Here is a 23,861-nt window from a genome sequence, read left to right as displayed (position 1 = left end):
TCCTGTCTTTCTTTTTTAAAGAACAGGAGTGAACCAAAAACACCTCTCCTTTTTCCTGTCCAAAAGCCCGTTCTACTGTTTACTTTACGTTTGATCTTTCTCCAAGCACCACAGAGCACTTCTGTTGATAATGAACCTATAATTGTCATTTTTCTAATGTGCTAGAACTAGAGAATCAGATTATTTTTATGCGTGGGCATATGGGTTTTAGGACCATGGTGCTAAAAGCTGGAACTCTGGGTTTATAACACACACACAAAAAAAACCCTGTGCTCACATTAGCTGAGATTTGCTATTGCTAAGCTATGAGCAGCAGACCTTCACAGACTCTCCCTTCCTCTCCAGCTGTGCCTGTGCAACCTGAGTGATGCAGACCGAAAAATTGCTCACGGGGAGCTGACTGCAATGCAGTTTCTAATGGAGGATGTCTTGCAGAACTGCTACAGCTCTGCTGAGGAAGATCACACTGATTGTCAAGCCTCATTAGCTAAGAGCAAGCAGGTACTTCTGACAACTCAGTTTGGCATCATTCAGCTTCGGTGTAGGACTCCCTTTAGGTTTTGCAACTAAATCTCTGTGAACGTAAGAGACCCAGACCTGAGAAGTGTTGTAATAACCTTACCTACTCCTGGCCATCTGGTAAGAGGCCAAGGGAACAATGTTGTCTCCTACAAATCCCAAGTGCTCTTGAGCTAAGCCCTGGTGACTGATGCACCTTGAGGGCCTGCTGGTATTGCTAGAATTCTGACTGATTGTCCTGACTTCTCCCCACAGCCCACATGAGGCCCAGCTCTTTCTTTGGCAAGAGCTATTCAGTGCCAAAGAGAAAGGAGCAGCTTGGCCACTGTTTTAAAAAAAAAAAAAAAAAAAAAGTCATGGAGAGGTAGAGTATTTGTGTTATGGACATATATGCGAGGGATGCCTGCTGGGGGAACCTGCCAGAACCTACACAAAGGTTTTTTTCAAGGAGAAAAGGAGATTTCCAAACTGCTTGTGATGGATAACAGATATGCTGATCAATTTGTAAGGGGTTCACCCATTTTAATGGGTGAAGAGGACAAATGCAGTCATTTAAAGATCTACTTCCTTTAAGATCTGAGCTAAGAGTTTGATTTCTATAACAATACTTTTACTTAGAGAAGAAAGCAGAGTTGCTGTTGAAGATACTCGCTTGAAGAAAGCAGCAATATAACAAAGGATTTAACTTCTGTGTAGTTTTATCCCCATCTCTGCTGTATGGAATTACTCATTGCAATCAAAAAGCAGCCCTGTTTTTTCCTATACTGTGCTCTGAAGGACACTGGTATACAGGCCAGATGCAAGTTTTGATTGTGCAAGAGGCTGTCACACATTTCATTCCACTGTATATTGCATGAGATGCTATTAAGCAAAGCAGAACATGTGAAAAACTTGCCACAAAACTTTCAGAAGCAAAATATTTCTCTATGACTTTTCACAGAACTTGGCAGAAATGATTGACACAAGTACTAACTGGTTGCAAAGCAGCAAAAAAATGTGCAAACTTTTGCTGAGGCATCAGGATCCAGTCCTATCATGTAACTTACTGAGATCTTTCCTGATACTGTGGAAGCAACTGGAAATGTTAAAGGCAGAATGGGGCCGGCTGAAGCTGAGGACTGAGGATATAAATACAGTTCCTCTCTACAAAGAGTTTTGTGAGCAATATGGGTAAGTTATTGTTGGATGCAAGTATTCCAAAGTGACTGAAAAGATGACAAAGGAAGGAAGCCTCTGCCTTCTTTATCCATTTTCCTCCTGTCACCCTCTTTCACTTGCATTTTTTTTTAAATCTATCCTTATTTTTTCTCATTATTAACCTAGTGCTATTGCTTTCCTCTAGAGGCTTGAAAGCTGCCTTTCTTTCCTGTGTTTCCATATGGTTGTTTTTTTTTCCTTTTTCTATGTCTATTTGGATTGTTTGCTGATGCTGTTTTCCAAGTGCATTCTTCTCAGTTGTGTGACCTGCCTCTGTATTTCAAACCTCATAAATAATGTTAAGTACAGTATTTTAATAAATGGTAATTTTGGAAGCCTGTTAGATGAATAATAGTAGAAATCTTCCTAACCCCCTCACTTGGCTCAACTTGGAGCAGTCAAGAATAGAAAACTGGAAGATTTCCATGAGAGAGGCCTTTCTGGAAGTAGAAAATGGAACACTGCCTCTTAAAAAGCCTTGTCCCCAGAAACCACAAAAAAAGGAAAGCGAAAGAGCAAGATGGGTGAAGTAAGGGTGAAATCTGTGCATGAAGGTGCTGGAAGACAAAGCTGTCATGCAAGGGAGCATGGAGGAAACAATGCTGAGTGGGCCTCTTCTTATGAGGCCAAGGTGTTTTGGACTGACAGGCTGGAATTCACCACAGAAAGTTTTGTGGTTACAAACAGGGGTCATCTCTGTGTGGCAAGGATGGGACTGTTTTGAAGCTCCTGGGACATGCTGTGCCCAAAAATCCCACCATGTTTCCCTCATCCACACCCTCACCTGTCCCACTTGCATAGACGAGAGTCTCCTTCTTCCTTCTCCCTGAGCACTGTGGTAACCTTTGTGTCAGGCCACCAAAGGTTTAAAAGGCAGCATGATTAAAGCAATAAAATGTAACAAGGTATATATGCCTTGCTAATGGCTCCACTGCCTCTCAGAGCAAAGGGCACATCTGCCTTGGTACTTAGCACTCAGGGGCACTTCACAAACCTGTGACCAGGAATGAAGGAGAGCAGGCAGAGGAGGTGGAAGGAGTTTCATCTGCTTCACTGACAGTGATGGACATCTGCTTGTTGGTGACCAGATCTCCCTGCTTTATCTGGCTGATGCTTTGTTTCTTCCTCTCAGTTTTCTCTGTGTTTGTATAAACCTGGAGAAATTACTGAACTATGCAATGAGGCAGGATCCATGCAAAAGAGACTCCTGCCCTGTTTGAAGGTTGAGTGGGAATAACCCAGTGGGCATATTCAGTGCCTTAGGCATATTCTGCACAGGTTAGGAACAGGGGCAAGGGAAGGAAAAGGAAGCTAAGGTCCAAAGTCAGTAAATGCAAACACAGTAATTTGTAGAAAGAATTAATGAAATACGCATGTCTTGGTGGTTCTAGCACAGACATCTTGCACCCGGCCATGAAAGCCATAGCCAGAAAAATGGGCACAGAAGAGGACTTTGGAGGGCCTGTTACAAGCACTCAGCATATACTTCCCCCAAAAGGAGCATCAGAAATTGAAATGAAAGTGTATCAGGTAAGAGGAGGATCATTAATGGGTGCGTCACAGTCTGGTGGGCATCTGTGGAGGCTGTTGATGGGGGCGTTTGGCAGATGTGGATGACTGGGGATGGTCTGCAGGGGCACCTCTGCTTCGTGGAGCATGGTGTGGGTCCTGGGACAGCCCACAGCAACAGGAGAGCCTGCCTCTGTCAAAAGCACGTGTGGCACAGGGATAGGCATGCAGTCACCCCAAAATTATATTAACCATGATACTTTACCTGAAACTACTGTATTTTAGAAAAAAAAAAAGAAAAGAGCAGAATTGCTTTGGTTCAGTCTGGTAGTTTTTGATATTTAGCAGGTGGTTTTATAAACAATGTACACATCTAGTATAAGCTAAGTGTTAAACATCATTCCAGATTCAAAAGCTCCTGGAAAGCCTGGAAATCCACATGATCCATGATGTGCAGAAGAAGATTAAACTGGAGATGACTCTAGTGACATCTGAAAGAGCCAGACAAGAGAGCAGCCTCCCCACTGGTAAGGAGAGTTAAAGTACCATTGCTGGGACACGTGGGGGGCTGCAGACTCAGAGCTGAAAAGCAGCCCTGATGCATGCAGAAGCAAAGCTGCCCTGTGTGTGGACAAGAGGGCAGGTTTGGTCTCAGCTCCCCACATCCTCATTTGGAGGCCCGGGACCAGATAACCAAGGGATGGTTTCATTGATCGAAAATGGCAACAAATTCAGATTCCCTAAATCTAATATTTGACTTTCTCATTATAAGATGAGCATTTAACCATAATCATTGCAAAGACAATATTGCAGGCAGCACTGAACTCTAATTATTCTGGAATTTGCAGGCAGCTTGAAGCAGACTGATAAGAAAATACTTCTCTCCTCCTCTGTAATGGAGTGTTAATATTTTAGGCAGAGCAATTCAATCTAAATGCCAGACTTTTTAGCATGTTACATATTTACTTTGTACAGTGACAGCATGTGTATTCACAGACACATATAGTACAAAAAGAAAAAGTGGAAATAAAAGGGATGAAAAATATGCCCAACTGCCTCTGGCTGAGGTTGCAGGCAGCCATAATTACTGTACAGAAATGTTCAATTTCACACAAAAGCTGTGTTCCTTTCTCAGTATTTACAGAAAACTCCTATACACAATTGTGGGCCAGGTCATTATTGACGGAACTGCTCCATAATGAAATTGCATTTTGGCTTTGATACCAGAACAAATGTGATATTGCGGCTCAACACAGCTTTTGCAATCTGTTTGCAATGACATTTACTTTTTGTTGTAAACATTTTAGGAAAGCTGAGAAACCTTAAGCTGTACAGCACGCCCAGTGTCAAATCCCAGGGATTATTGAGGGATCAATATTTTGTGACAGTGATACCCACTGATGTGTGGTCTGTTTTGTTTTCTTTTCTTTTCTTTACTTTTTCTCCCTCTATTCCTGCAGAGCTCTGGAAACATAGGGTAATGCGAGAAAATTTCTCAGTTGTACGACCACAGATAGTTGAAACATTTGTTCAAAGGCTGATGGAAAACTACCAAGAATCAGATACAGAGGTACATATTCTGCATTTCTATCAAAGCGACAATTAAGCCATGTTTACAGCTTTGTTTATTAAAGCTCTTGTCAATCACTGACCTAAAAGAGAAACACATTTCTTAAGCTTTTGAGCTCATATTCAGATTATGTTGTTTTGTAATAGCAGTACTGGCAGCAAGCTTGTGTATTGCCCTGCTGCCTTGTGACAGCTTTATGTCAGATCTCAGGACTGTAGTAACGTGAGGATGAGTTAAGGCTGCAGGTTTATGTCCAACTGCAGTGCAGGATTGCAGGGCTTTATGCACAGTTTAAGCAGGGGAAATTCTTCCTGAGTCAGTGCTAAATCAGGGGTCCAGAATTATGTTAGGAAGCAGGTTTGTGTTTTTTCTTCAGTGAAATCTAAAGAAAATATTTACGACAAAATGACCATTTCAGGTTAAAAATCACAGTGCTTTTTTTTTCTTGAGAAAAGGGATGTTGGGGCCCAACAGCTCAGGCAGTTTCTGAGCTGCTGAAAACATTTATCTACTGAAAATTGTCTTTTAGCTTCAGATAGAAAGAAATACATTATACAATTCCAGCTAGAACCAGTCAAAAACCTGACAAATTTGTTTACCATTAGATCAGTGAAACTGTAGATTGGGTAAAAACATTTACATTGAATAATTTTATTTTTGCATCACTTTGATATCACAGAAACATTTAATTTACAACAAGGTGACCATATTTCATTTTGACAATATGCTGTATATAGCAGCTTGTGACTCAGGCAAGCTGTAAGATTTCTTTTTTGTTTTTCCTAGGTTACTTTTAAAAAAAGCCATTTACAACAGTGTCTTACTGTACTGGGCTGTGACATCATGGCCAGAGAACGCAGCAACTTTGAGACCTACTCCATGTTTTATGAAAATATTCTCCAGCAGCTGCATCATCTACTTTACCAAAAAGAACAAGTATGATCAGAGCATTGATTCTACTCTTCAAGAACAGGGCAAAGAGGTTTCTCTGGGTGGGAGGTACTTGCTAAGTGAAAATGAAAGCCGAGCTGTCAGGCTGGGAATTTGCTGAGTTGGAGTTGGGCTACACGAGCACAGTCACCGTGCACCTTTATGCTTTCCTTCAGGAGCTGCATGCGGTGGAAGAAGGTGGCAACCAAGGCGATATGGCTCTGATGCAGGTTGGTGGTGATGGCCTATCGACTGGTAGGGCTCAGCAGTCCCATTTGGGACAGAGTGTACGAACACATGGTGATAGTCTTTGAGAAGCAAGGTAAGGGGGTCCTGGGGCTGCTGTTCCTGTGCTCAATACCAGAAAAAAGTATGAAATAAAGATAACCTGGAGGCAAAGGTAGTAGTAGCCTGCTGTTCTCTGGTTCGTGTTCAGAATGGATGATGTACTGGTAACCTTTTAACTTAAGCTTTCACTGATGGGCCTCTCTTCCTACACGAGGCATTTTCCAGAGCACTTCAGTCATATGCATTGAGCAAGATAGAAATAGAAGTGGGTCAGGCACGTAGGCTATGCTGCAGTGTAGGTGCCAGGTAGGCTGCATGATGGTTGCATAAACAACTCCCCTCAAGTTGACTTGACTTTGCAACTTCATCTGTGTTTTTTTTAGGATAGCATGTATGTGTGGGTGGAATTCTCTGAAGAAGTAAATCCAGCCAATAAATTAGAAATGCCATCTTGTGGTATCATGTGATATCCCTATAATCTATTAGCAGAGTTGGAGGCTTGGCTCCATCATCATAAACGCCACTGCTAGAGGCATGTCAGCTTCCACAGAAATCTACGGTGCAGAGAAGACTGCTTGGGTTTCAGGGATGTTTGCACACCAGCATTGGAATACCTGCATGTTCCTCTTCTCATTTACCCTCATTGCTGACTACAAGATTTCATTTTTTATTCTCTAAGTTTCTTATCTGTTTCTTGACTCACTTTTTCATGCTCTTTCCAGTTTTTGCCCCCATATCTTTTTTTTTTGTACAGTGCCTTGTCAGCAACCTCTCTCCTTCCCTGATTCCAGTGTCTGCATGTTTGGGGAAGCTGGGTGAGAGAGAAAATGAGAAACATGTGTGAGGTTTGAGCTGGGTGGAAAGATAATGGGAAGAGCTGGTAGGACTTTCCAGGAGTCTGTGTGCATGGGAGTCTCTCCTCCCCTCCCCTTTGCCAGCCCATCACCACCAAATCCCTGTCTCATCTGCCTCTTCTTTCAAGTACAAGACAGCTTAATCCTTGTGACTGGCCAGCCTGGATAGCTGCCTGCTGTCTCTGGGCTCCGCTTTAACCTCAGAAGAGACTTGTTCCCAGTTCCACTTGTCTGCTCACTGGCCTACAGCAATTAATAGGGCTGTTACAAGTCTGAAGAGAGCAAGTTCAGTTGCTGAGGAGAGGTGACAGAAACCATGACAAAGGTTCAGGCATGACCAGTCATGGCAGACAGTTTAAAACCTAAAAAGTCTCTATGTAACATAAACGGACCATTTTTTTTTTCCCCAATGTACTCTGGACTTGACTGATTTTTTGCTGATTTTACAAAAAAGGCATCCAAAGCAGATGAAAACTCATTCTGCTCTGAATAAAGATCAACAGAGTTTTTCAGTAGGGCTAGAATACGTGTATTTTCCCAAACATTCATTTTCAGAAATCTCTAGATAATGCTTTCTGTAAGACAAAAAAAAAAAAAAGAACATTTCACTGAGAAACTGAAGTTATTAACATTTATTACTTAGACCTGGCACGCAGAGGTGCCAGGCAACTTAAAAGCAGAGTGTGCTGTTGGCTATACCTACAATGCCTATTTCTTATCTTCATGATGTAATATGCTAAGAATGTTTTTTAGCTTTCCTCCATTGTGCTCATCTGGTTGTAAATGCTGTTCAGAGGTATGAGAATGACCAAATTTTTACACCTAGCAATGACCCACCTATGTGAAATGTAAATGATGTCATTTAAATCTCTTTAAATTCTACCATGCACCTTCCTATTTGTACTAACCTGCATGCCCTTTCTGAGAGTATGTTAATTGTCAAATATCAACAAATGGCGCACATAATTGTTTTTATCGTGTATTAAATGGTCTGTATGTACAAGCTTATCAGCAGACAGCACGTTTGCTCCGATAAATGTATTACCTCACAGCTTACTGAACAAAGCCTGGTCACAATTCTGGCTTTCTCTCTGGAGGCAACGTAGGTTATGCTACAGGAGGCCAGGCTCACCTGCAGAGTAGACCTGTGCACAAGATCTCCCAAAATCAGGCTCCCAAATCCTACTCTCTAATCTCTAATCCTGTTCCTCCCTCCTGCACTCTTTTTTTTTTGGTCTGTCAGTTCTCATACCCACTACATCTTTCTTTTGTGATTACCACAAACACTTTTTAAGGTTATATATGAATCTTCCCCCCCCTTCAAAGATTGGTCTTGAACTGCCACAATTCTTCCTACTGTTTCCAAGAAGAAAAAATATTTCTAAAACCAACAGAGATGTACCTAATGGATTATGGGTTATTTCAATGGGTTATTTTCATCTAGCCATTCAGATAGGAAGATATTGTCACTCTGATACTTAATTCTGTATCATGCTACATATTCAGAACTCTGAATCATTTACTCCTGGCTATGGTATTTGCTCATCTTCAGCTTTGCTCATTCACTTTCTCTGCTGTGATAGATTGCGGGGCTGAGTCATGGAATGATTATGGAAATAACCGCTCTCAGAGCCCAGGTTGCTGACTTAGAGGAAGAAAATCTCAGTCTCAAAGAGAAGATAAGGAAAGAAGTACGGGATGAATACGAATCATTAGTGCAGAACCTATTTGTGACTTGTGTCCATCTAAAAGTAGGTACAAAATAAGATGGGGTACCTAATTGGTCTTTTTTGTGCTGCTGATAATTTGCCAGTATGTGTAGCACTCAAAGGAATAAATTGCTGTAGTGTGCCAGGTGGATGAGTGGGTGAATCATTTATCTCCTCCTGTATATTTTAGAAGCATCCTGTAAAAATGTCTGGTAGAAAAATTGTGTACCTGTTCCAAGACAGGAGGCATAGTCTCAGTGGAACAGGTACCACATTAGAGAGAGTGATAGAAGCTCTTTTTAGTTACTGCGGAGGGAACTTTTTGGATATAATACTTCAACTTGTAATATTCTACATTATTTTTCTTGAAAACTTTATGTCCAGTGTGTAATAGTATTGCTTACTCTAACAATGCCTTTGTTTTTCAAGTAGTCCGCTGATTTCTGTGGTACACTATCATATGTCATTACTTACAAAAATAAGGATACCGCAGTCTAGCCTATAAAAATTGACCTGATTGTGACCATGTGTCGCAATAGGGCAACTATTAGCAACTATTGCTATAGAACAACTGCCTGTAGCAGATCCCCAGGGTTTTTATTCACAATCCATAAGCCCGTCAATGTCTGTGATCAGGACAAGAGTGACTTGAGGAATACTGAAATTCCTTTTGCAGTCCTGAGGATGAGAGCATTTTTTACCAGAAAGCCTATTTTATCACCATGGTGCCACTGCTTCCATTAAATCCATTCCTCTCAGGACTGCCAATAATTTGTCTATAAATGATATAATTGAAATCTGCTCCTTGCAATGTCCAGATGTAATAAGAATATTGCTCTGTCTTCCTGATACATTGATTATAGGGAAATAATTATCAAGAAAGACCATCTGGTTGTGACTTCTGAAATCTTTTGAATGTTGCTTTCCCATATGTGCACATTTAATCTCCAGTGGGTTCTGTTTGTAACTGCAGGGGAAGTTGGATGTCTATCGACTTAGCATTGAGCAACGAGTGCTTGAAATCATCAGTGAAGTGAGAAGGGAAGGAGTTGACAATATGATTGATCTGAAGAAAAAGTTTGGCTCCTCTGAAAATAATGGTGACTTGAAAGAATACTTGTCTAAAGTAAGGAAATGTATGCATGTCAATAAATGAACACAAGGATAGTAACATAAGGTTAAGTTTTCTGAAGATGGTTTAAGTTACTGCATTCTATCTTGGACATCCACTGGGTGAAGAGCAAAGAGGTGGCCCATTACTAAACTCTTAATGGCTACTCATTTGTCAGGCTGTCGTGAATCAATCATCTTTGATTGTGTCTTTCTTCTCCAAGTACAGAAATTTTCAGCCAGACGCAGTCCTTAGATCCTGAATATCTACATGTATTTGAATTGAGTTTGGTTTTAAACTTAGAAAGTATGGTGTTAGTTTCAGTCACGACAGATAAAGCAGAGTTCCTATGTAGGTGAACATCAGAGGTTAAACTTCCATCTGAATAAGTGTAAAAGTGAACTCATATTCAATCACGTCAGACTGTGCTGTCATCTGTTGTCATTTTCCCAATTTTGCAGGGAGGAAACAGAAAATGAAGTTGCAGTGACCCAGATAAATGTGTTGATAGGTGTTTTATCTTATTGTGCAAGCTGTTCACATAAAAAAGTGGGGACCAAATCCTTTTTTTCCATTTGGGGTTACTTAGCATAAGAATATATTCAACTCTGTTTTGAAAAAGTGCCCCCCAAATTGATGTTCTGGGAGTTATAAACTAAAGCCTGGGAAGTAATTTTGAGGCTACAGTTTCCAAATCAATCCCTTTTATAGTCAAATACATCTCTCCTTGGTAAAGTTCAATTTTTACTGAAACTATAGTAGTCAGTCAGTGAATACAAATGAGATCAAATGGGTAATGGCTAAATACTTCTGTCTGAAGCAAATATGCCTCCAGATCTTTCAAGCAGAGAAGTTTGTGAAACAGGATATAAATGTAATACCACTGTACAGAGAAGGGCTTTCAACCCTCCCAGTGAACCCGGGGGATAGGAATGCCCAGAAGTAAATGAGGAACTAGTGGAAATGAAAGAGTTGCATGCCTGAGAAGGCTGCAGGGAAATGTCCACATTCCCACTGGGAAAGGACAGTGTGCAGAGGCAGTGAATAAGGAGAGCAGAGAGCTCACATGCAGTCCAATGGCTATGGTGTGGGCAGGGTCACGGAAACTTGGTGCACGCAGGTGGAGCATGGTCCTGGGTGGTTACAAGGTGTTTTAAGAAGGGCCAGCAGGGAAGAGGAGCAAGAATTGGAATCTGTATGGAGTTCATTCTCTGCACAGAGCTGTTGTGTGAGTGTGAAGATGCACTCCTGAAAGCCTATGAGTCAAGGTCAGGGGAGGGAGTCATTTGTTAATGACTGTGGTGAGAACCTGCTGCAGACTACCTGATCAAGAGGATAAATTGGATAGGCTGTCTACTGGGTGCTAAGAAAAGCAGTCTTAACTTGAGGCCTTGGTTTTCATGGAGGTTTTATCCCTGTGGAAATCTACTGGAAGCAGAACAAAGCATTTTGAAAGCACAGGCAGTTCCTAGACAGCATTAATAATAATATCCTAAATGCAAATGCTAGAGAGCCAGCCAGGGTAAATCCCTATTTCTGCTGCTCACAAACAGGGAAAACCTGGTGGTATCATCACAGATGTCATCTGAGGCTGCAGTGACTGAAAAGATTTCAGGATCAGGAGGAAGGTTGCAAAATTATGCTACAGCACTGCGACTTGAGACTTCTGGAGAGCAGACTTCTTTAGGGAATTGCTAGGCAGAACCTCTGTGGAAACTGCCAAGAGGGGAGAAGGTGCTCCAGAAAGCCAGCTGGTTTTTTAAGAAAACTTAGATTTCAAAACCAACTGTCCTGTTATACAAGAAGACCATGGCATGGAGTTCATCAGAACCTTGGCCTTACTTGACTTAGCAAGGATTTTCTTAAACGACTAAAATGCAAAAAGAGATATTGCAAGTAGAGGAAACATGGACAGGCCACAAAGGCAGAATCACAGAGAGAGAATCACCTATAGTGATGAAATTAGGTAGGCCAAAGTTCAGGTAAAACTAATATGGGGCACACGGGATAAGAAGGTGAGTTGACACTAGATCATAGAATATCCTGAGTTGGAAGGGACCCACAGGGATCATCAAGTCCAACTCCTGGCTCCACACAGGACCACACAAAAACCAGACCATGTGTCTGAGAGCATTGTCCAAATGCTTCTTGAACTTCAGCAGGCTTGCAGCTATGACCACTGCCCTGGGCAGCAGCCTGTCCCAGTGCCCAACCCCCCTCTGGGTGCAGACCCTTTCCCTAACCCCCAGCCTGACCCTCCCCTGTCCCAGCTCCATGCTGTTCCCTCGGGTCCTGTCGCTCTCCCCAGAGAGCAGAGCTCAGCGCCTGCCCCTCCGCTCCCCTCGTGAGGGAGCTGCAGGCCGCCATGAGGCCTCCCCTCAGCCTGCTCTGCTCTGCTCGGGGCTCAACAAACCAAGGCACCTCAGCTGTTCCTCATGCATCTTCCCCTCCAGACCCTTCACCATCTTTGCAGTCCTCCCTTAGACAGTCTCTAATAGCTTTATTTGCTTCTTATACTGTGACACCCAAAACTATACCCAGTACTCAAGGTGATGCCGCACCAGTGCAGAGAAGAGTGGTACAATCCCTTCCCTCAACCAGCTGACAGTGCTGTGCCTGATAGTAGAGCTTCAGTGCAGGGACACCTTGAAAAATGGAGGACTGGATTTACAAAAGCCTTGTGAAGGTCTTTAAGGAGAACTACAAAGGAGATGCACAGCCCCATGCAATGGTACAAGCTGGGAGCCACCTGGCTGAGTGGAAGCTGAGAAGGACCTGTTAAGAATGGCCGTAAGACAGATGAATATTGTTATTCTACTAAGCACTGATGAGGTGGTACCTGGCACAGAGCCCTGTAGAAGGGCCTGGTGGTATGAGAAGGGTGCTTGAGAAAACACAGAGTCTAGCATGTGGCTGCCAAAATGGCCACTGGCCTGCTGTGGAGTACACTGCCTACAAGAATTTGAGGGAGCTGATCTGGTTTAGGCAGGCAGAAAGGAGTTCAAGAGGTGATCTAAGAGCAGCCTTCAACTACAGCAAACAAAACCAGAGATGAATTCTTCTTGGTAGCACCAGATGGTAAACAAGGGGCTGCAGGCACCAGTTGTGGTGAGGGAGGTTCGTGCCAGACATCGGAAACACTTCTTTATGAGGAAGGTGGTGCAGCAGCAGGACAAGTCGCGTGGGGAAACTGTGTGAGCTCCACCTCTGGAGTTGTTCAGGACTTGGTTAGACAAGACCATAGTGGACATGGCTTAGTGTTGTCAACAGTCCTGCTTTGAGCAGGAAGTTTGACCAGATGTCCTGGGGCCAAGACCTCCAAAAGTCCTCTGCAACCCTTTTTTCTATGATTTTTTGTGTAAAGAAACTGCTTTCCTCTGCCTTAAGAACATTTTCCAGGAAGAAGTTGCTATTCTGAACAAAGAAAAAGAAAACCCGATGACTATACTTCTCATGAGTCTTCTAATTTTGTTCTTAATAAGGACATTGTAATTAGGGTGAACCGGGCTACTAATGGTGTATGAACCAGAATCTCCATCTGGCATAATTACAGTGTTTATCACCATTAACTGTGCTTCATTTCTGAGGGGCTTACCTGCTTGCTATTTTGGATTAGATTTCTTCCATTTTTTTTCCCCAGTTCCTGGACAATGTTCACATTTCCTGTTTCCGTGGAGACACAGTAATAAAGTTTATTGCCAAAGGCTGCGCTGGTTCAAAGTTTGAACATTTGAAAATTAGAATGAAATGCAAATAGTTGCCTGCTTTCTCAATTGTATTTACTTCAAAACCACATATGTCTTGGGGAAGGTAATCTTTGTGGGTGTCTACTTTTACGGATGTCTTCTGTAGCAGGAACAGCTGCAGCTCTTGCAGGATGAAAATATCAGGCTAAGCAAGCTGGTGTGCAAGCTGAAGGCTCTGAACTGCTGGAAGCAAACCACTCAGAAGGCACGGCTCTCCGCAAAACTGAGAGATGCTGAGAAGGTTATATTTCCTTACCTATTCTTCTGTTTTAAGTGTCTGCTAAACTAATGGTCAGATTGGTCAGACTCATTATTATTCAGTGAGTTTATAGGCTTTCAAGGTAACCACATGTTTTAGATATAAAACTTTTTCCCCTCTAAGTTACAGGTATAAGGGTGGTCTTCAGCTGCAAAGGGCATGAAACAAATCACTGATGCTTGCTTGAAGCAAGAGCCTAGGAAGTATGAGCAGCCTACAGTATTCCTAATTCTGTTGTTGACTTAGAAGAATAACTATAATATTATATCAAAATAAACTATATCACAACTGACCAAACCATATGAAAAAGACAGGCAGATATGAAGTGAAAATGAAGTAGACAGTTTGCTTAAGAGAAGGCTGATGTTTTTTGTTTTGTTTTGTTTTGAAATTGGTATCTGCTTAAACAAAGCAGAACACAGCATGAGGTTTGTAAATTTAATTACAGAAATACAAGATGAAGCACAAAAATGACTAAATTAAACTAAAGTGAAGATGGATGGAAAGAAAAGTGCCTCACTGCTTTAAATGAGGTTGATTAGAATGGAACAAACAGGTTATTGATTGTTATATAGGTTAATTAGCTGCACATGTCAAGCAAAGGGAAGGCAGAACGGATCGTATTTAACTTAAAAAGAGTGAAAGCAAAATGTTTTTTTTTCTGTACTTGTTAATTTTGAAGCCAAATAAAACTGAATATGCATGTGTTCAGTTCAACTATATCACAGAGATGCTAAATTGATATTTTATTAATTTATTAATTTACATTAGATGCAGATCAGCCAAAAATGGATTGAATTATTGAAAACTTGTGGATTTAAATAAGAAATAAGAATTATCTTCACAGTATTAAAAAAAAGTCTGAAAGAAAAATAAATGGGAAAATTTGGCTTTTTTAAATGCCGAACTAACTCATCTTGCTGAGACAGAACTTTCTTGTGTCTGACTCTGCAATGACCCTGCATATCTAAGAACTGGTATTTCACCATCCTGCACTCAAGTGCAGAGGATCCTGGAGCTTGCTTGTAATGGGGAAGGAGAAAGAGCTGTTAAATCTGTGCCTGACATAATATCATGTATATACATATACATTTACATTTGTGTTTAAAACAAACAAAAAGACCCTACCCAGAAGGAAAACAAGCTACATCATGCACATTTTTCCTTTACAGATAACGAAGGAATAAACAGATTAGTAGATGGACAGCTCTTTCTAATGCACAAACAAGATGAAGTTTTGTTCTGCGCTTGTTTACACAAAAGAGCTTGAGTTGTTGATGTGGATGTAATTAAAGAGGTGCAATAGCACCCTCATGAAAGATTGTTATTATTTTAGTTAAAAAATACTGTCATCTCCAGCTGGAGTACTTATGCCTGTAACTCTGGTCAAAGCAAGAAAAAAATATGCAGATTTTCATCTTTAATGAATCTCTCTTGTCCATTCTGTTCCACATTTTGCCTTAAAATAATCCAGCCTCAGTTAGAAGAAAATATGAACAATTCAATCCTGCTCTACTAAAAATCTCTTAGAGATTATCTTTCAAGAAACCTGTTGTTATATGGAAGAGAGAATATCCCTGCTCTCATAACTGTTCCTGTTATTTACTTTGTTTACAGGAAGCTGTTCAAAACAAAAAAGAGTGTTTGAATGCTAAGATGATGGCAGAACAAGAGGTGACTTCATTGGAGGGTCAGCTCACGTCCATAAGGAAAACTCTTGTAAAATCTCAAGCAGACAATGACAAGCTAAAGAAACTGCTACATAAACAGGTATCTGAGTTAGAGCTCCAGATTCATCAGCATAGCAAGCTGAATTCTCCTCTCCATCTCACTTGCTTTAATGAGGATTTTGCCTACTGTTATTTTGTGAGAGGAATGGATTCAAAACCAACTGCATGATACAATTACTGAAGCTAGATATGTATTTTATAGCACTGAAATAGTGTGTTCATTTGATCTTTTTCACAACTGCAGGTAGAGAGAACTAGCGAAAACCTGTAGCATCTTGTATAAAGTTTAAGTCACATGCCAAAATGACAGCTGCAGGTACTATATTCATATATGTGATCAACATTGCTTGATCTATGTTTTTGCAGAAGAAAAAATGCATTTGATATTTTATTCCACAGGCAAAAATAATAATTAAAAAAAAAAAGTTACAGACCTTGAGGTTATTAATCTCCTACCCAATCATTAAATTTCAAGGAAACATTTAGACATGCTGTCATTAAACCCATGACAAAATCATTTCACATTTTTTGCCATCTGAATAGCTTCATGGATATATCACTGCCACAACAAGCTCTCTTCTACACATGGCTACATGTGCTGAAATGGCTCGTTCCTCAAAGACAAACTGAAAAGTGCACCCTTCACTTGCAACATAATTAATGCCAGGTAACATGACTATGGAAAATAAGCCTTGTCAAGCCAACCTCATTTCATTCTGCTGATAAGATTACAAGTTAGATAGATAAGCATAATGCTTGAGATGTAATACATATTTGTAAAGACCTTGTAACGTGGGTTAGCAGCATACACCTTCTGTATTTTAAATTTTAGCATTATGCAGTATCTCTAAAAATGCTACATGGATTAAGAACTAGATTTTTTGACATCTTACAAATGTGTTATTTTTATTAAATGAAGATGGTTTCTGATGGATTTCTACAGGGACTGGTAGCAGAATTTTCAGTATTCAACATTTTGGTCAGTGGCTTGGAAATAAATGCAAAATTATAGATTAAAAAGTTTACCGATGACATATTTGAGTAGGATTGTTAGTGAATTTGATGAGTTACATTTAATGAATAATGATGTGGGCAGAGCAGGTGTACAGAGTTGTACAAAGAGCTTGGTAACTTAACTGTCTCTCCAAGAAATATTGCGGTTTATGAGTAGATACAGAACGAGAAGAAAGCAAGGCTTCTACAGAACAGGGTAACAACATCCCTACAAAAGACAGGGATCGTAACAGGCAAATGAATGAAGTGGAAGGAAAGGATGGATGCTGCAGTCTTGTAGTTTATAAACAGCTAAATAACACATACACATTAAAAATGGTTTGTGTACAACATGCTGTAATACTGCCTCTGGTTCCAGAGTGTGCTATAAAAAGATGAGAAAATACAGAGAGGATGTGGAAATGGATTACGAAAAATGATTTGAAGGCTGCAGAAAACAGTCTAGAGAAGGATCCAGTCTATTGTGCCTATCTAAAAGGAAAGTGACTTGTTTATAATCTACAGATATTTTGTAGGGAGAGAACAGCAGATGCTAAAGGGTCCTTAGAGAAAGGTGTAACAAGAGGCAGTACCTAAAATTTGAGGACAAACAAACTGAAAATTGGAAATAAGAAACAATATTTTCAAAATGCGATTAACCATGGAAGTGACAACATCTGAGTATCCTTAAGTCAAGACCAGATGCCTTTCTGGGAAAGATGGCTTAGCTAAACCAGCTTGCTCATTCCAGTATGAGAGTAATTGAGGTAAATATTGTGGCATAAAAGTCAAATCTGATGCTTAATTGTTCCATTCTGAGCTTGTTGGCCTATGAACCTCCAGTCTTAGTATGGCTTAGAGAGCTTCCCAAATAAAATATTTGGGGCCTGAGTGCTTTGAGTTCTGACTTTGTGTTCTGATTTTTTTGCTGGTGCGGTGTTGCCTTTGGATGATAAATTGTTTTTTTCTGAACAGACAAGCTGCCAGTTTACTTCCAAAAGACCCACTGCATCTACCTTCTTTCTAGTGGCTGTTTTTGTTACTGGTTTTGTTTTTTCCTTCGGTTTCTGACATCGGCTTCTGGTTCTTTCTCTTGTTTCTAATTCTTTCCATTGTATAGATAGTGATGAAGGTGTTTACAAATTGCAGACTCTGTTTCACAACCCTTGGCTGTACAGGACAGCTTGACCCAATCTGCGTGGTTTGTAATACCATTGCATTCAGTTGGGATACAGATTCTAAAATGCAGCCACACTTACTGGCTTTCTTGACACACAGTATATAAACAGCAATGTTTGAAAATGCTGTGCTCATTTTTCCCTTCTCTTGCCTTGTTTATGCTTTGCTTTTAAAGACAAGTCCCACATGCAGACCAGAGGCTGGTTGCAGAGAGCAAATTACAGCAGAACAAGGAAATTGGAACCAACTGCCTTCTTGTTTATTTGCAATTGAACAAGTTCTACACACAAATGGTGTTTCAAGGCTTCTCTCTCTCACAAGCAATGCTGTAAATACAGAACTCTGTTCCCACTCCCCCTTACCCTTCCCATGTGCTCCCCCCTCCTGCAACCCAGATTTTATTTTGAGTTTAGGTCTGACTGTTCCTTTCATAAGATCTGAAGATAATTCAGATTTGTGTACCAACATTTCATTCTCTTCAACACCAAGCTGTATGGGATGGGGTCTCTCCTCATTCTGCTCAGCTGGGGATAATATCTCAGGACTGGTCATCAGGGTTTAAAAGGAAATCTAAAAGGTGGGTATGAGAATTGGGGAAATAATCCAAGTCTGAAACTTTCATGATTTTCTGTTGTAGAAACAAATGCTGTTGGAAATGGGACATCAGATGACACAAGAAGCTAGGAAGAGAGAAATTCTCAGTGCGGTGAAAGCTGAAAATGTGGAGAAGATGCTTGAAGAAATAGAAGGAAAAGAGCAGAGACTGAAATGCCTGACCAAGGGAGCTGAAAAGCCTTCTAAAATAGGCCAACTTCAACAAAAAAGGGTCAAAAAAGAAATGCATGAGGTAAACTCTAAGTATGCATTCAAAAAACAGAAATGATCGTATTTCTGGAGCAGCATCTCAGTTTTAACACTGTCTAGCTACATCTGAGCATATCCCCTCAAGTGTCTGAGTTTCACGGTGCTTCACAGCAGCCCTCCAGGGTCTCACAGCAAGTGGCACTGTGCTGGGTGCTGGGTGCTTGGGGTCACGCTCCTCCTTTGGGTGGCATCTTGTGTTTCTAGTAGCTGTCGAGCTTACTTTGGTATCTTTGTCCTATAGAGTGAGTATTGTTCCCCTTATTTTAGAAATAAACTGCCTGGGAGTTCATGCAAGGTGCTGTGCAGTGGGAACAAGAATCTGCAGTGCCTGGTACTTCCCTGTGACATTTCCCAGGCAGGGTTTTCCTCCCTCTGTGCCAGTGCTGCAGAGCTGATAAACTGCTGTCCTTTTGCTTTATCTACTGCGCATGTGACGTAAACCCTCTGCCCTTAGCTCTTAGTTTTGCATACATTACACCAGTGTTTCCCAAATTCTGAACTGCCAAATGAACATACTGGGGACAGGGCAGCTTTAACTCTGTCTATACACAGAAATGGCATTAGTTTTAACTAAACTGAGGCCATTGTACTGAACTGATGTATTGACTTTAAATTGGTTACTGCATTCCTAGTCGTGGATTTAGTGTAAGTGAGTAACCAGGTCGCTTTAAGAGCATCCCCCTGTAAAAGGGACTGTAGAGATTTAACTACTTCCATTTAAAAATGGTTTGGCCAAGTAAATCTCTGTGGATAGTGCAGCTGGTAGAGCGAGCTTTTGGCTCTGAAATGTGCAGTGTTTCTTTTGTCGTGTAGCCTGTAGAACAAAATGCTATTTGGAAACTGCTTGATTAGGCTTTAACTAGATGAATCCATCTACTAACTGACAGCTTTGCTACCACTAAAGTCTCCTAGTCCTTGTGTTCTTGATCTAGAAAGCACCTTGTAAATGTATCTGAATGCCTCTCCTGTAAGCCAAGCAAGTATATTCTGTCTTCAGTCTTCTGAAGCACCAAGGTGAAAGCATTGACTGTTTGTTTTCCAGAGTCAGGATGACAAATGCCATTCTGCTGGGAATAATTTCCAGGCTGCTGGCATGTTCTTTCAGCAAAATCGTAGGATAGTGAGAGACCGCTACACAGCCGAAGCAGTGGGTGCAGACACGAGGCCACTGGTTTCAGTGTTTTCTGTCTTTGATGGGGCTCTGAGCTGGGGCTCTGCTTGCTGTGATTGCAAAATAACCCTTCAAGAGAGCAGAGGTGGCAACAGCTGGATCAGCCGTGGAGGAGAGCAGAGGGCAATGGCAACTGCAACGGGGAGGCTTTTGCCACACAGCAGTCCCAGCCACAGGTAGCACCTGTGATCATTAGCACCAGCAAGCTCTGCATTTAAACTTGGCTGGCAATCTCTGCAGTCTGTGGGAGAGATGAAGGAAAAGCTGCCTATTTTTTCACATACCTCAGCCCTGAAATCAGAGGTAGGGTTACAAAAAGAGAACAGTGAGAGAGGTCCTCTGTGCTGGTTTTATTTTCCTCCCGCAAAGCCTGAAATGCAGATTCCAATTAAGCAATAATGAGGACATCAGTTTGCCCTATTTTCTGTTGTATTTTGCATCCAGAGGGATCATGGATATGCTTAGCAAAGCTGTAATTACAGATTATTACAACCAGCAAGAAGTGATGGTCTCTCATTCACAAGCACGCACAGGGCATCAACATTTTTTCCTCTAAATCTAGGCCCCTGCTTTAAGCTGGAATTGCTGGATTATGAATTTTTGTTGCTGCCATTAATCCTTTTATACCTTTTAGATAGGAAGCCAGTTAACCCAAGAGCGCAGTTTCAAACTGGAGACCTTCCAGCCTGCTGATGAACTACCGTGTCAAGTTTATGGCCTGGAAGCTTCCCAGAGGAATGTGACTGCAGGTAAAGACAGATTGTGTTGCAGCCTGTTTCCTTGGGGAAATAAGTCTTACAAGCTATGTGTCCACCTCCCCGAATCCCTCCTTAACCTTTGAACCACCAGGCAACTTCAGACAAGTATGAAAGAAGAGAAGACCTCCTCCATAACTTAAGTGCCTAGGTGGAAGGGAAAGACCTAAATCAGTCTCGGGAAGTGATTCCTTCCCTCACTGCAGCTGCTCAAGCAGTACAAGAAACATTGAGCCCTAAGCGAATAGCTTTAAACCACTGCTTAGGTCATCTTTTGCTTTGTAGGGACATCAGGGGAAATACGAGGGGTCTGCATTCAGGGGAGGAGGCAATTAGGAAACCAAGGATCCCAAGTGGTAGGAAATCAGGCTTCATTAGAGGCTCTGGTCTTCATAAAGCTTGCTTACAAATCATGCGGACCAGTGAAACAAATTGGTACGCTGGTAATTTGATGAGCTGTTTGCCCACGATTGTAGGTATCTTTAGAGGAGCTCAAAACAGCGGTGAGAACTTCCTAGCCTTTAGACAACTTAACCTGGAACTTAAACTTTAAGAAAAATCTTCCTTCTCTGCTGCTTGTTAGGTATTTTTTTTTTATGCAATGCTTACATAATTCACATAGTTTAGAACACTCAAATAAGGATTTCTACTCCTATCTGCCTGAAATTGCTGCTTTCTCTGTGGTATCAAAATCCTACTGGGGCTTCAGACTGTGAAACTCATGCAGACGATGGGTGATACCTAAATCCCTAGTAAATTAAATAGATAGATAGGAAAAAATAAACAATGATCTTCCAAGGTGCAGCTCTATGCCACAAGGAATGTAAAGTACCACAGATTTAGTTACAGTTTGCTCTGCAGGAAGACACTAGTTATTCCTGCCAGAGGAAACTGAGAAATGCTCGTTAGCACACTGCTGAAGACAAGGCATGAACCGATCATGGAGAAATAAAGCACAGGGAGGTATCTTTAATTAATGCGCACATCCGTGTGGTTTCTGTGGCTTTAAAACAATGAAGTTCAGGGGAAGTTTGTGCAAAATTTCTAAGTCTGATGATACTGAGAAGAAGGAAAGCAGGTGAGACAGAATGGAGACTTTTTTTTTTTCCCTTGCAGTAAATTACTGGTGTTAAACATGATGCAGAGCTAGAGAAATTGTCTGAGGAGCTTGGAGCTCTCTGTTGTAAACAGAGGACTACCATCAAGCTATAGACGTAAATACTTAGTCTGAACCTCTCCAATATATTCAGCTACCTTTTTTTCCTCATTTTTCTCCTACATCTGTAATAGTAGATGAATGTTGTGAGGTATTTTTTTCCCCTTCAAAAAGGTAGCAGGAACACGGCAGATCTGTTGTCCCATGGATCTAGTTCCAGCCCCCCTGATCTGAGCAACCTGAACCACATCCTCTAGCTCTTCCTGTGCTCCTCCTTCATCTTCACGTCTTCCTTTTCTTCCCTCCCAGCTGTGCTGAGCCATGGCCTGTCTGGGCGGTGTAAAACAGCTGCTGCCCTTCTCCCTGGGTTCCTGTGGTGCTTGTGTAGTCACTCCTCTCAAGCCCCGTGCTTCGGGCTGCAGACACTGCCTGCAGTCTGCCTGGGGGTAGCTCTGGGAGAGGCGTCTGCTCTCCTGGTGCTTTACGGGAGGCCAAGTGGCTTGGACATATATCCTGGAATAACGCCAGACACAGCCAACCTATACAGTCCAGAACGTTTTCCATCATAGCTGAGGAAGAGGAATGCCTTCCCAGAAAGTGCAGGGTTGCAGCTATGCAGCAGAACGCCCTCACTTCTCGCCTACAGTTCCTGGCAAGGCTAACGGGTGGTTTCGATGCAGTACAGCAATGCCACGCCGTACACAGGTACAAACCGGGGTTAGATCGTGTTAGGGGTGGTGCCAACCACAGCATTTGGTTCAGCAGGCTGAAGGGTGGTGTTAAGTGGCTGCATCTCTGCTTTTGGGAATCCTAAAAGGACAAAGACTGGAATTCACCAGGAGCACGTTATTAACCCCTCCACTCCCACCTCTTTTGATCTTGGCTTTCAACAGGACCAAAGAAATCAGGGTTGCGGGGAAAATAGGTGCACGTAACTGGGCACAATTTTTTTTGCTTCACTGATCTATTTCCTGCTGAAGAAATAAATGCTGATACCTTTGTTACTATGAACGAAAAGAGCTTAGAGTGAGCCGTTATGTAAAAATACCGCAACTAATTTTTGTTCTGCTTTGTGTTAAGATCATATGTGAACCACTTTGTGCAGGCCAGGCAAGCTATTGTTAGCACTGCCCTGAGCACTCACAGCTCACTCCCTTTCTGTTGCTGTTGTTAACATTCTGCTAGAGATCAGAAACAACAGCTGTGGCATTTATTCAACGCAAGTTCCCCTTTGGCTGTGTTGTCAATAACACTCCAGGTTCTGCAGCTCAGGTCCAGAGGAACAGGTCTGCAGCCTCCACTCCGCTCGCTGATTACAAGCAGCGCCCTTCGAATCCTAATCCAAGAAGCAGCACCGTAAAAAGAAGAAACACTCAAAGACCAAAGACAGTAAGAACACTGGCGCTGGTAACAGCAGTCTGAGAGAGCTGCAAATGAGCAACTCTTTTGCTCCATGCACCCCTGGGGTACCCTGAGATGGTTGGTGACTCTTCCATTTGTTACTTGTGCTTCCAGGTTCCTAGCAGATGGAAGGAGAGCGTGGCAGAGAGGCCGTTACCACACCTAAATGAAAAGTCTCTTCCTACTGTCTTCCTGCAGCTACAGGAACAGAGGCCTGTCCAGAAGTAAGCCTAAATGTGTTTTTTAATCAGTTCGAGGTGTTTCAGAAATTACCTGGGTTGGCAACCTTGAAGTGAGAGAAGCCCCATTTATACACAAACCAAAGGGAGGCAGCAGTCCTCCAGTGCTGTGCACGTACACTTCAACACCTTTGGATACAGTGCTGGTAGCTACAGCCAGTTCATCCTCTAACTGGGTGATGCAGGTCCTCCTTCTGAGCAACAGCAGCACTGCACATCCTCCTCTGACAGACAGTGCAGCACAGCAAGGCAAGGATACCAGTCAAAACTAACAGGCTTCCTTTTATTGCGGTAACCTTGGAACACAGCCGTGCAAAGCACAGCTAAGTTCTCAGAGCAAAAGTGGTTTTAGTTAAACTGCTTCCCTATTGCAACCATCGAACACCACCACATCCTGCCTGACTGCTTTTACCCCCAGAGGTTGCTGCCTGTGCAGTGAACCTCTCATGTTTAAAAATGAATCATCAAAACGTCAGAACCTTTACCTTCCCTAGCACCTTCTTCTCCTTCCCCCTAGAAAGGGGAAGGAGAGCGGCTCAGGGGAAGGAGAGCGGCTCCTTGCACCGTGCTGCACTGCTAGAGCAAAATGCATAAATTCATGCTCCCTTATCTGCATCTCTCCCACATGTAAACCCATTGTTTTTATAACTGAACCAATAAAGGAATCAAAGATGTTTTTCA

At 41.9% G+C, this 23,861-nt stretch overlaps 1 protein-coding gene across 3 annotated transcripts in view; it reads left to right on the top strand.

Annotated features, from left to right (window-relative positions):
• Positions 1–23,861, top strand: part of CCDC162P (coiled-coil domain containing 162) — an 89,056-nt gene extending 65,195 nt beyond the window's left edge. Inside the window, exons 33-47 of one of the 3 annotated variants that reach the window (XM_038175810.2) lie at positions 346–501; positions 1,460–1,689; positions 3,108–3,246; positions 3,632–3,752; positions 4,686–4,795; positions 5,582–5,731; positions 5,902–5,955; positions 8,451–8,618; positions 9,550–9,702; positions 13,540–13,674; positions 15,310–15,462; positions 18,232–18,441; positions 20,264–20,378; positions 22,799–22,929; positions 23,056–23,861. In XM_038175810.2, the coding sequence (XP_038031738.2) occupies positions 346–501; positions 1,460–1,689; positions 3,108–3,246; positions 3,632–3,752; positions 4,686–4,795; positions 5,582–5,731; positions 5,902–5,955; positions 8,451–8,618; positions 9,550–9,702; positions 13,540–13,674; positions 15,310–15,462; positions 18,232–18,441; positions 20,264–20,378; positions 22,799–22,929; positions 23,056–23,169 (2,139 nt within the window). In that variant the 3' untranslated portion in view covers positions 23,170–23,861. Of the gene's footprint in view, positions 1–345; positions 502–1,459; positions 1,690–3,107; positions 3,247–3,631; positions 3,753–4,685; positions 4,796–5,581; positions 5,732–5,901; positions 6,048–8,450; positions 8,619–9,549; positions 9,703–13,539; positions 13,675–15,309; positions 15,463–15,965; positions 16,090–18,231; positions 18,442–20,263; positions 20,379–22,798; positions 22,930–23,055 lie in introns of those variants that run through there. The other 2 variants (XM_072036112.1, XM_072036114.1) reach the window with 2 other exon arrangements.

The sequence above is a fragment of the Anas platyrhynchos genome, chromosome 3, assembly GCF_047663525.1.
Source record: "Anas platyrhynchos isolate ZD024472 breed Pekin duck chromosome 3, IASCAAS_PekinDuck_T2T, whole genome shotgun sequence".
NCBI classification, from domain to species: domain Eukaryota; kingdom Metazoa; phylum Chordata; class Aves; order Anseriformes; family Anatidae; genus Anas; species Anas platyrhynchos.
The sequence above is the reverse complement of the archived record's forward strand: the minus strand, read 5'-3'. Positions and strand labels throughout refer to the sequence as shown.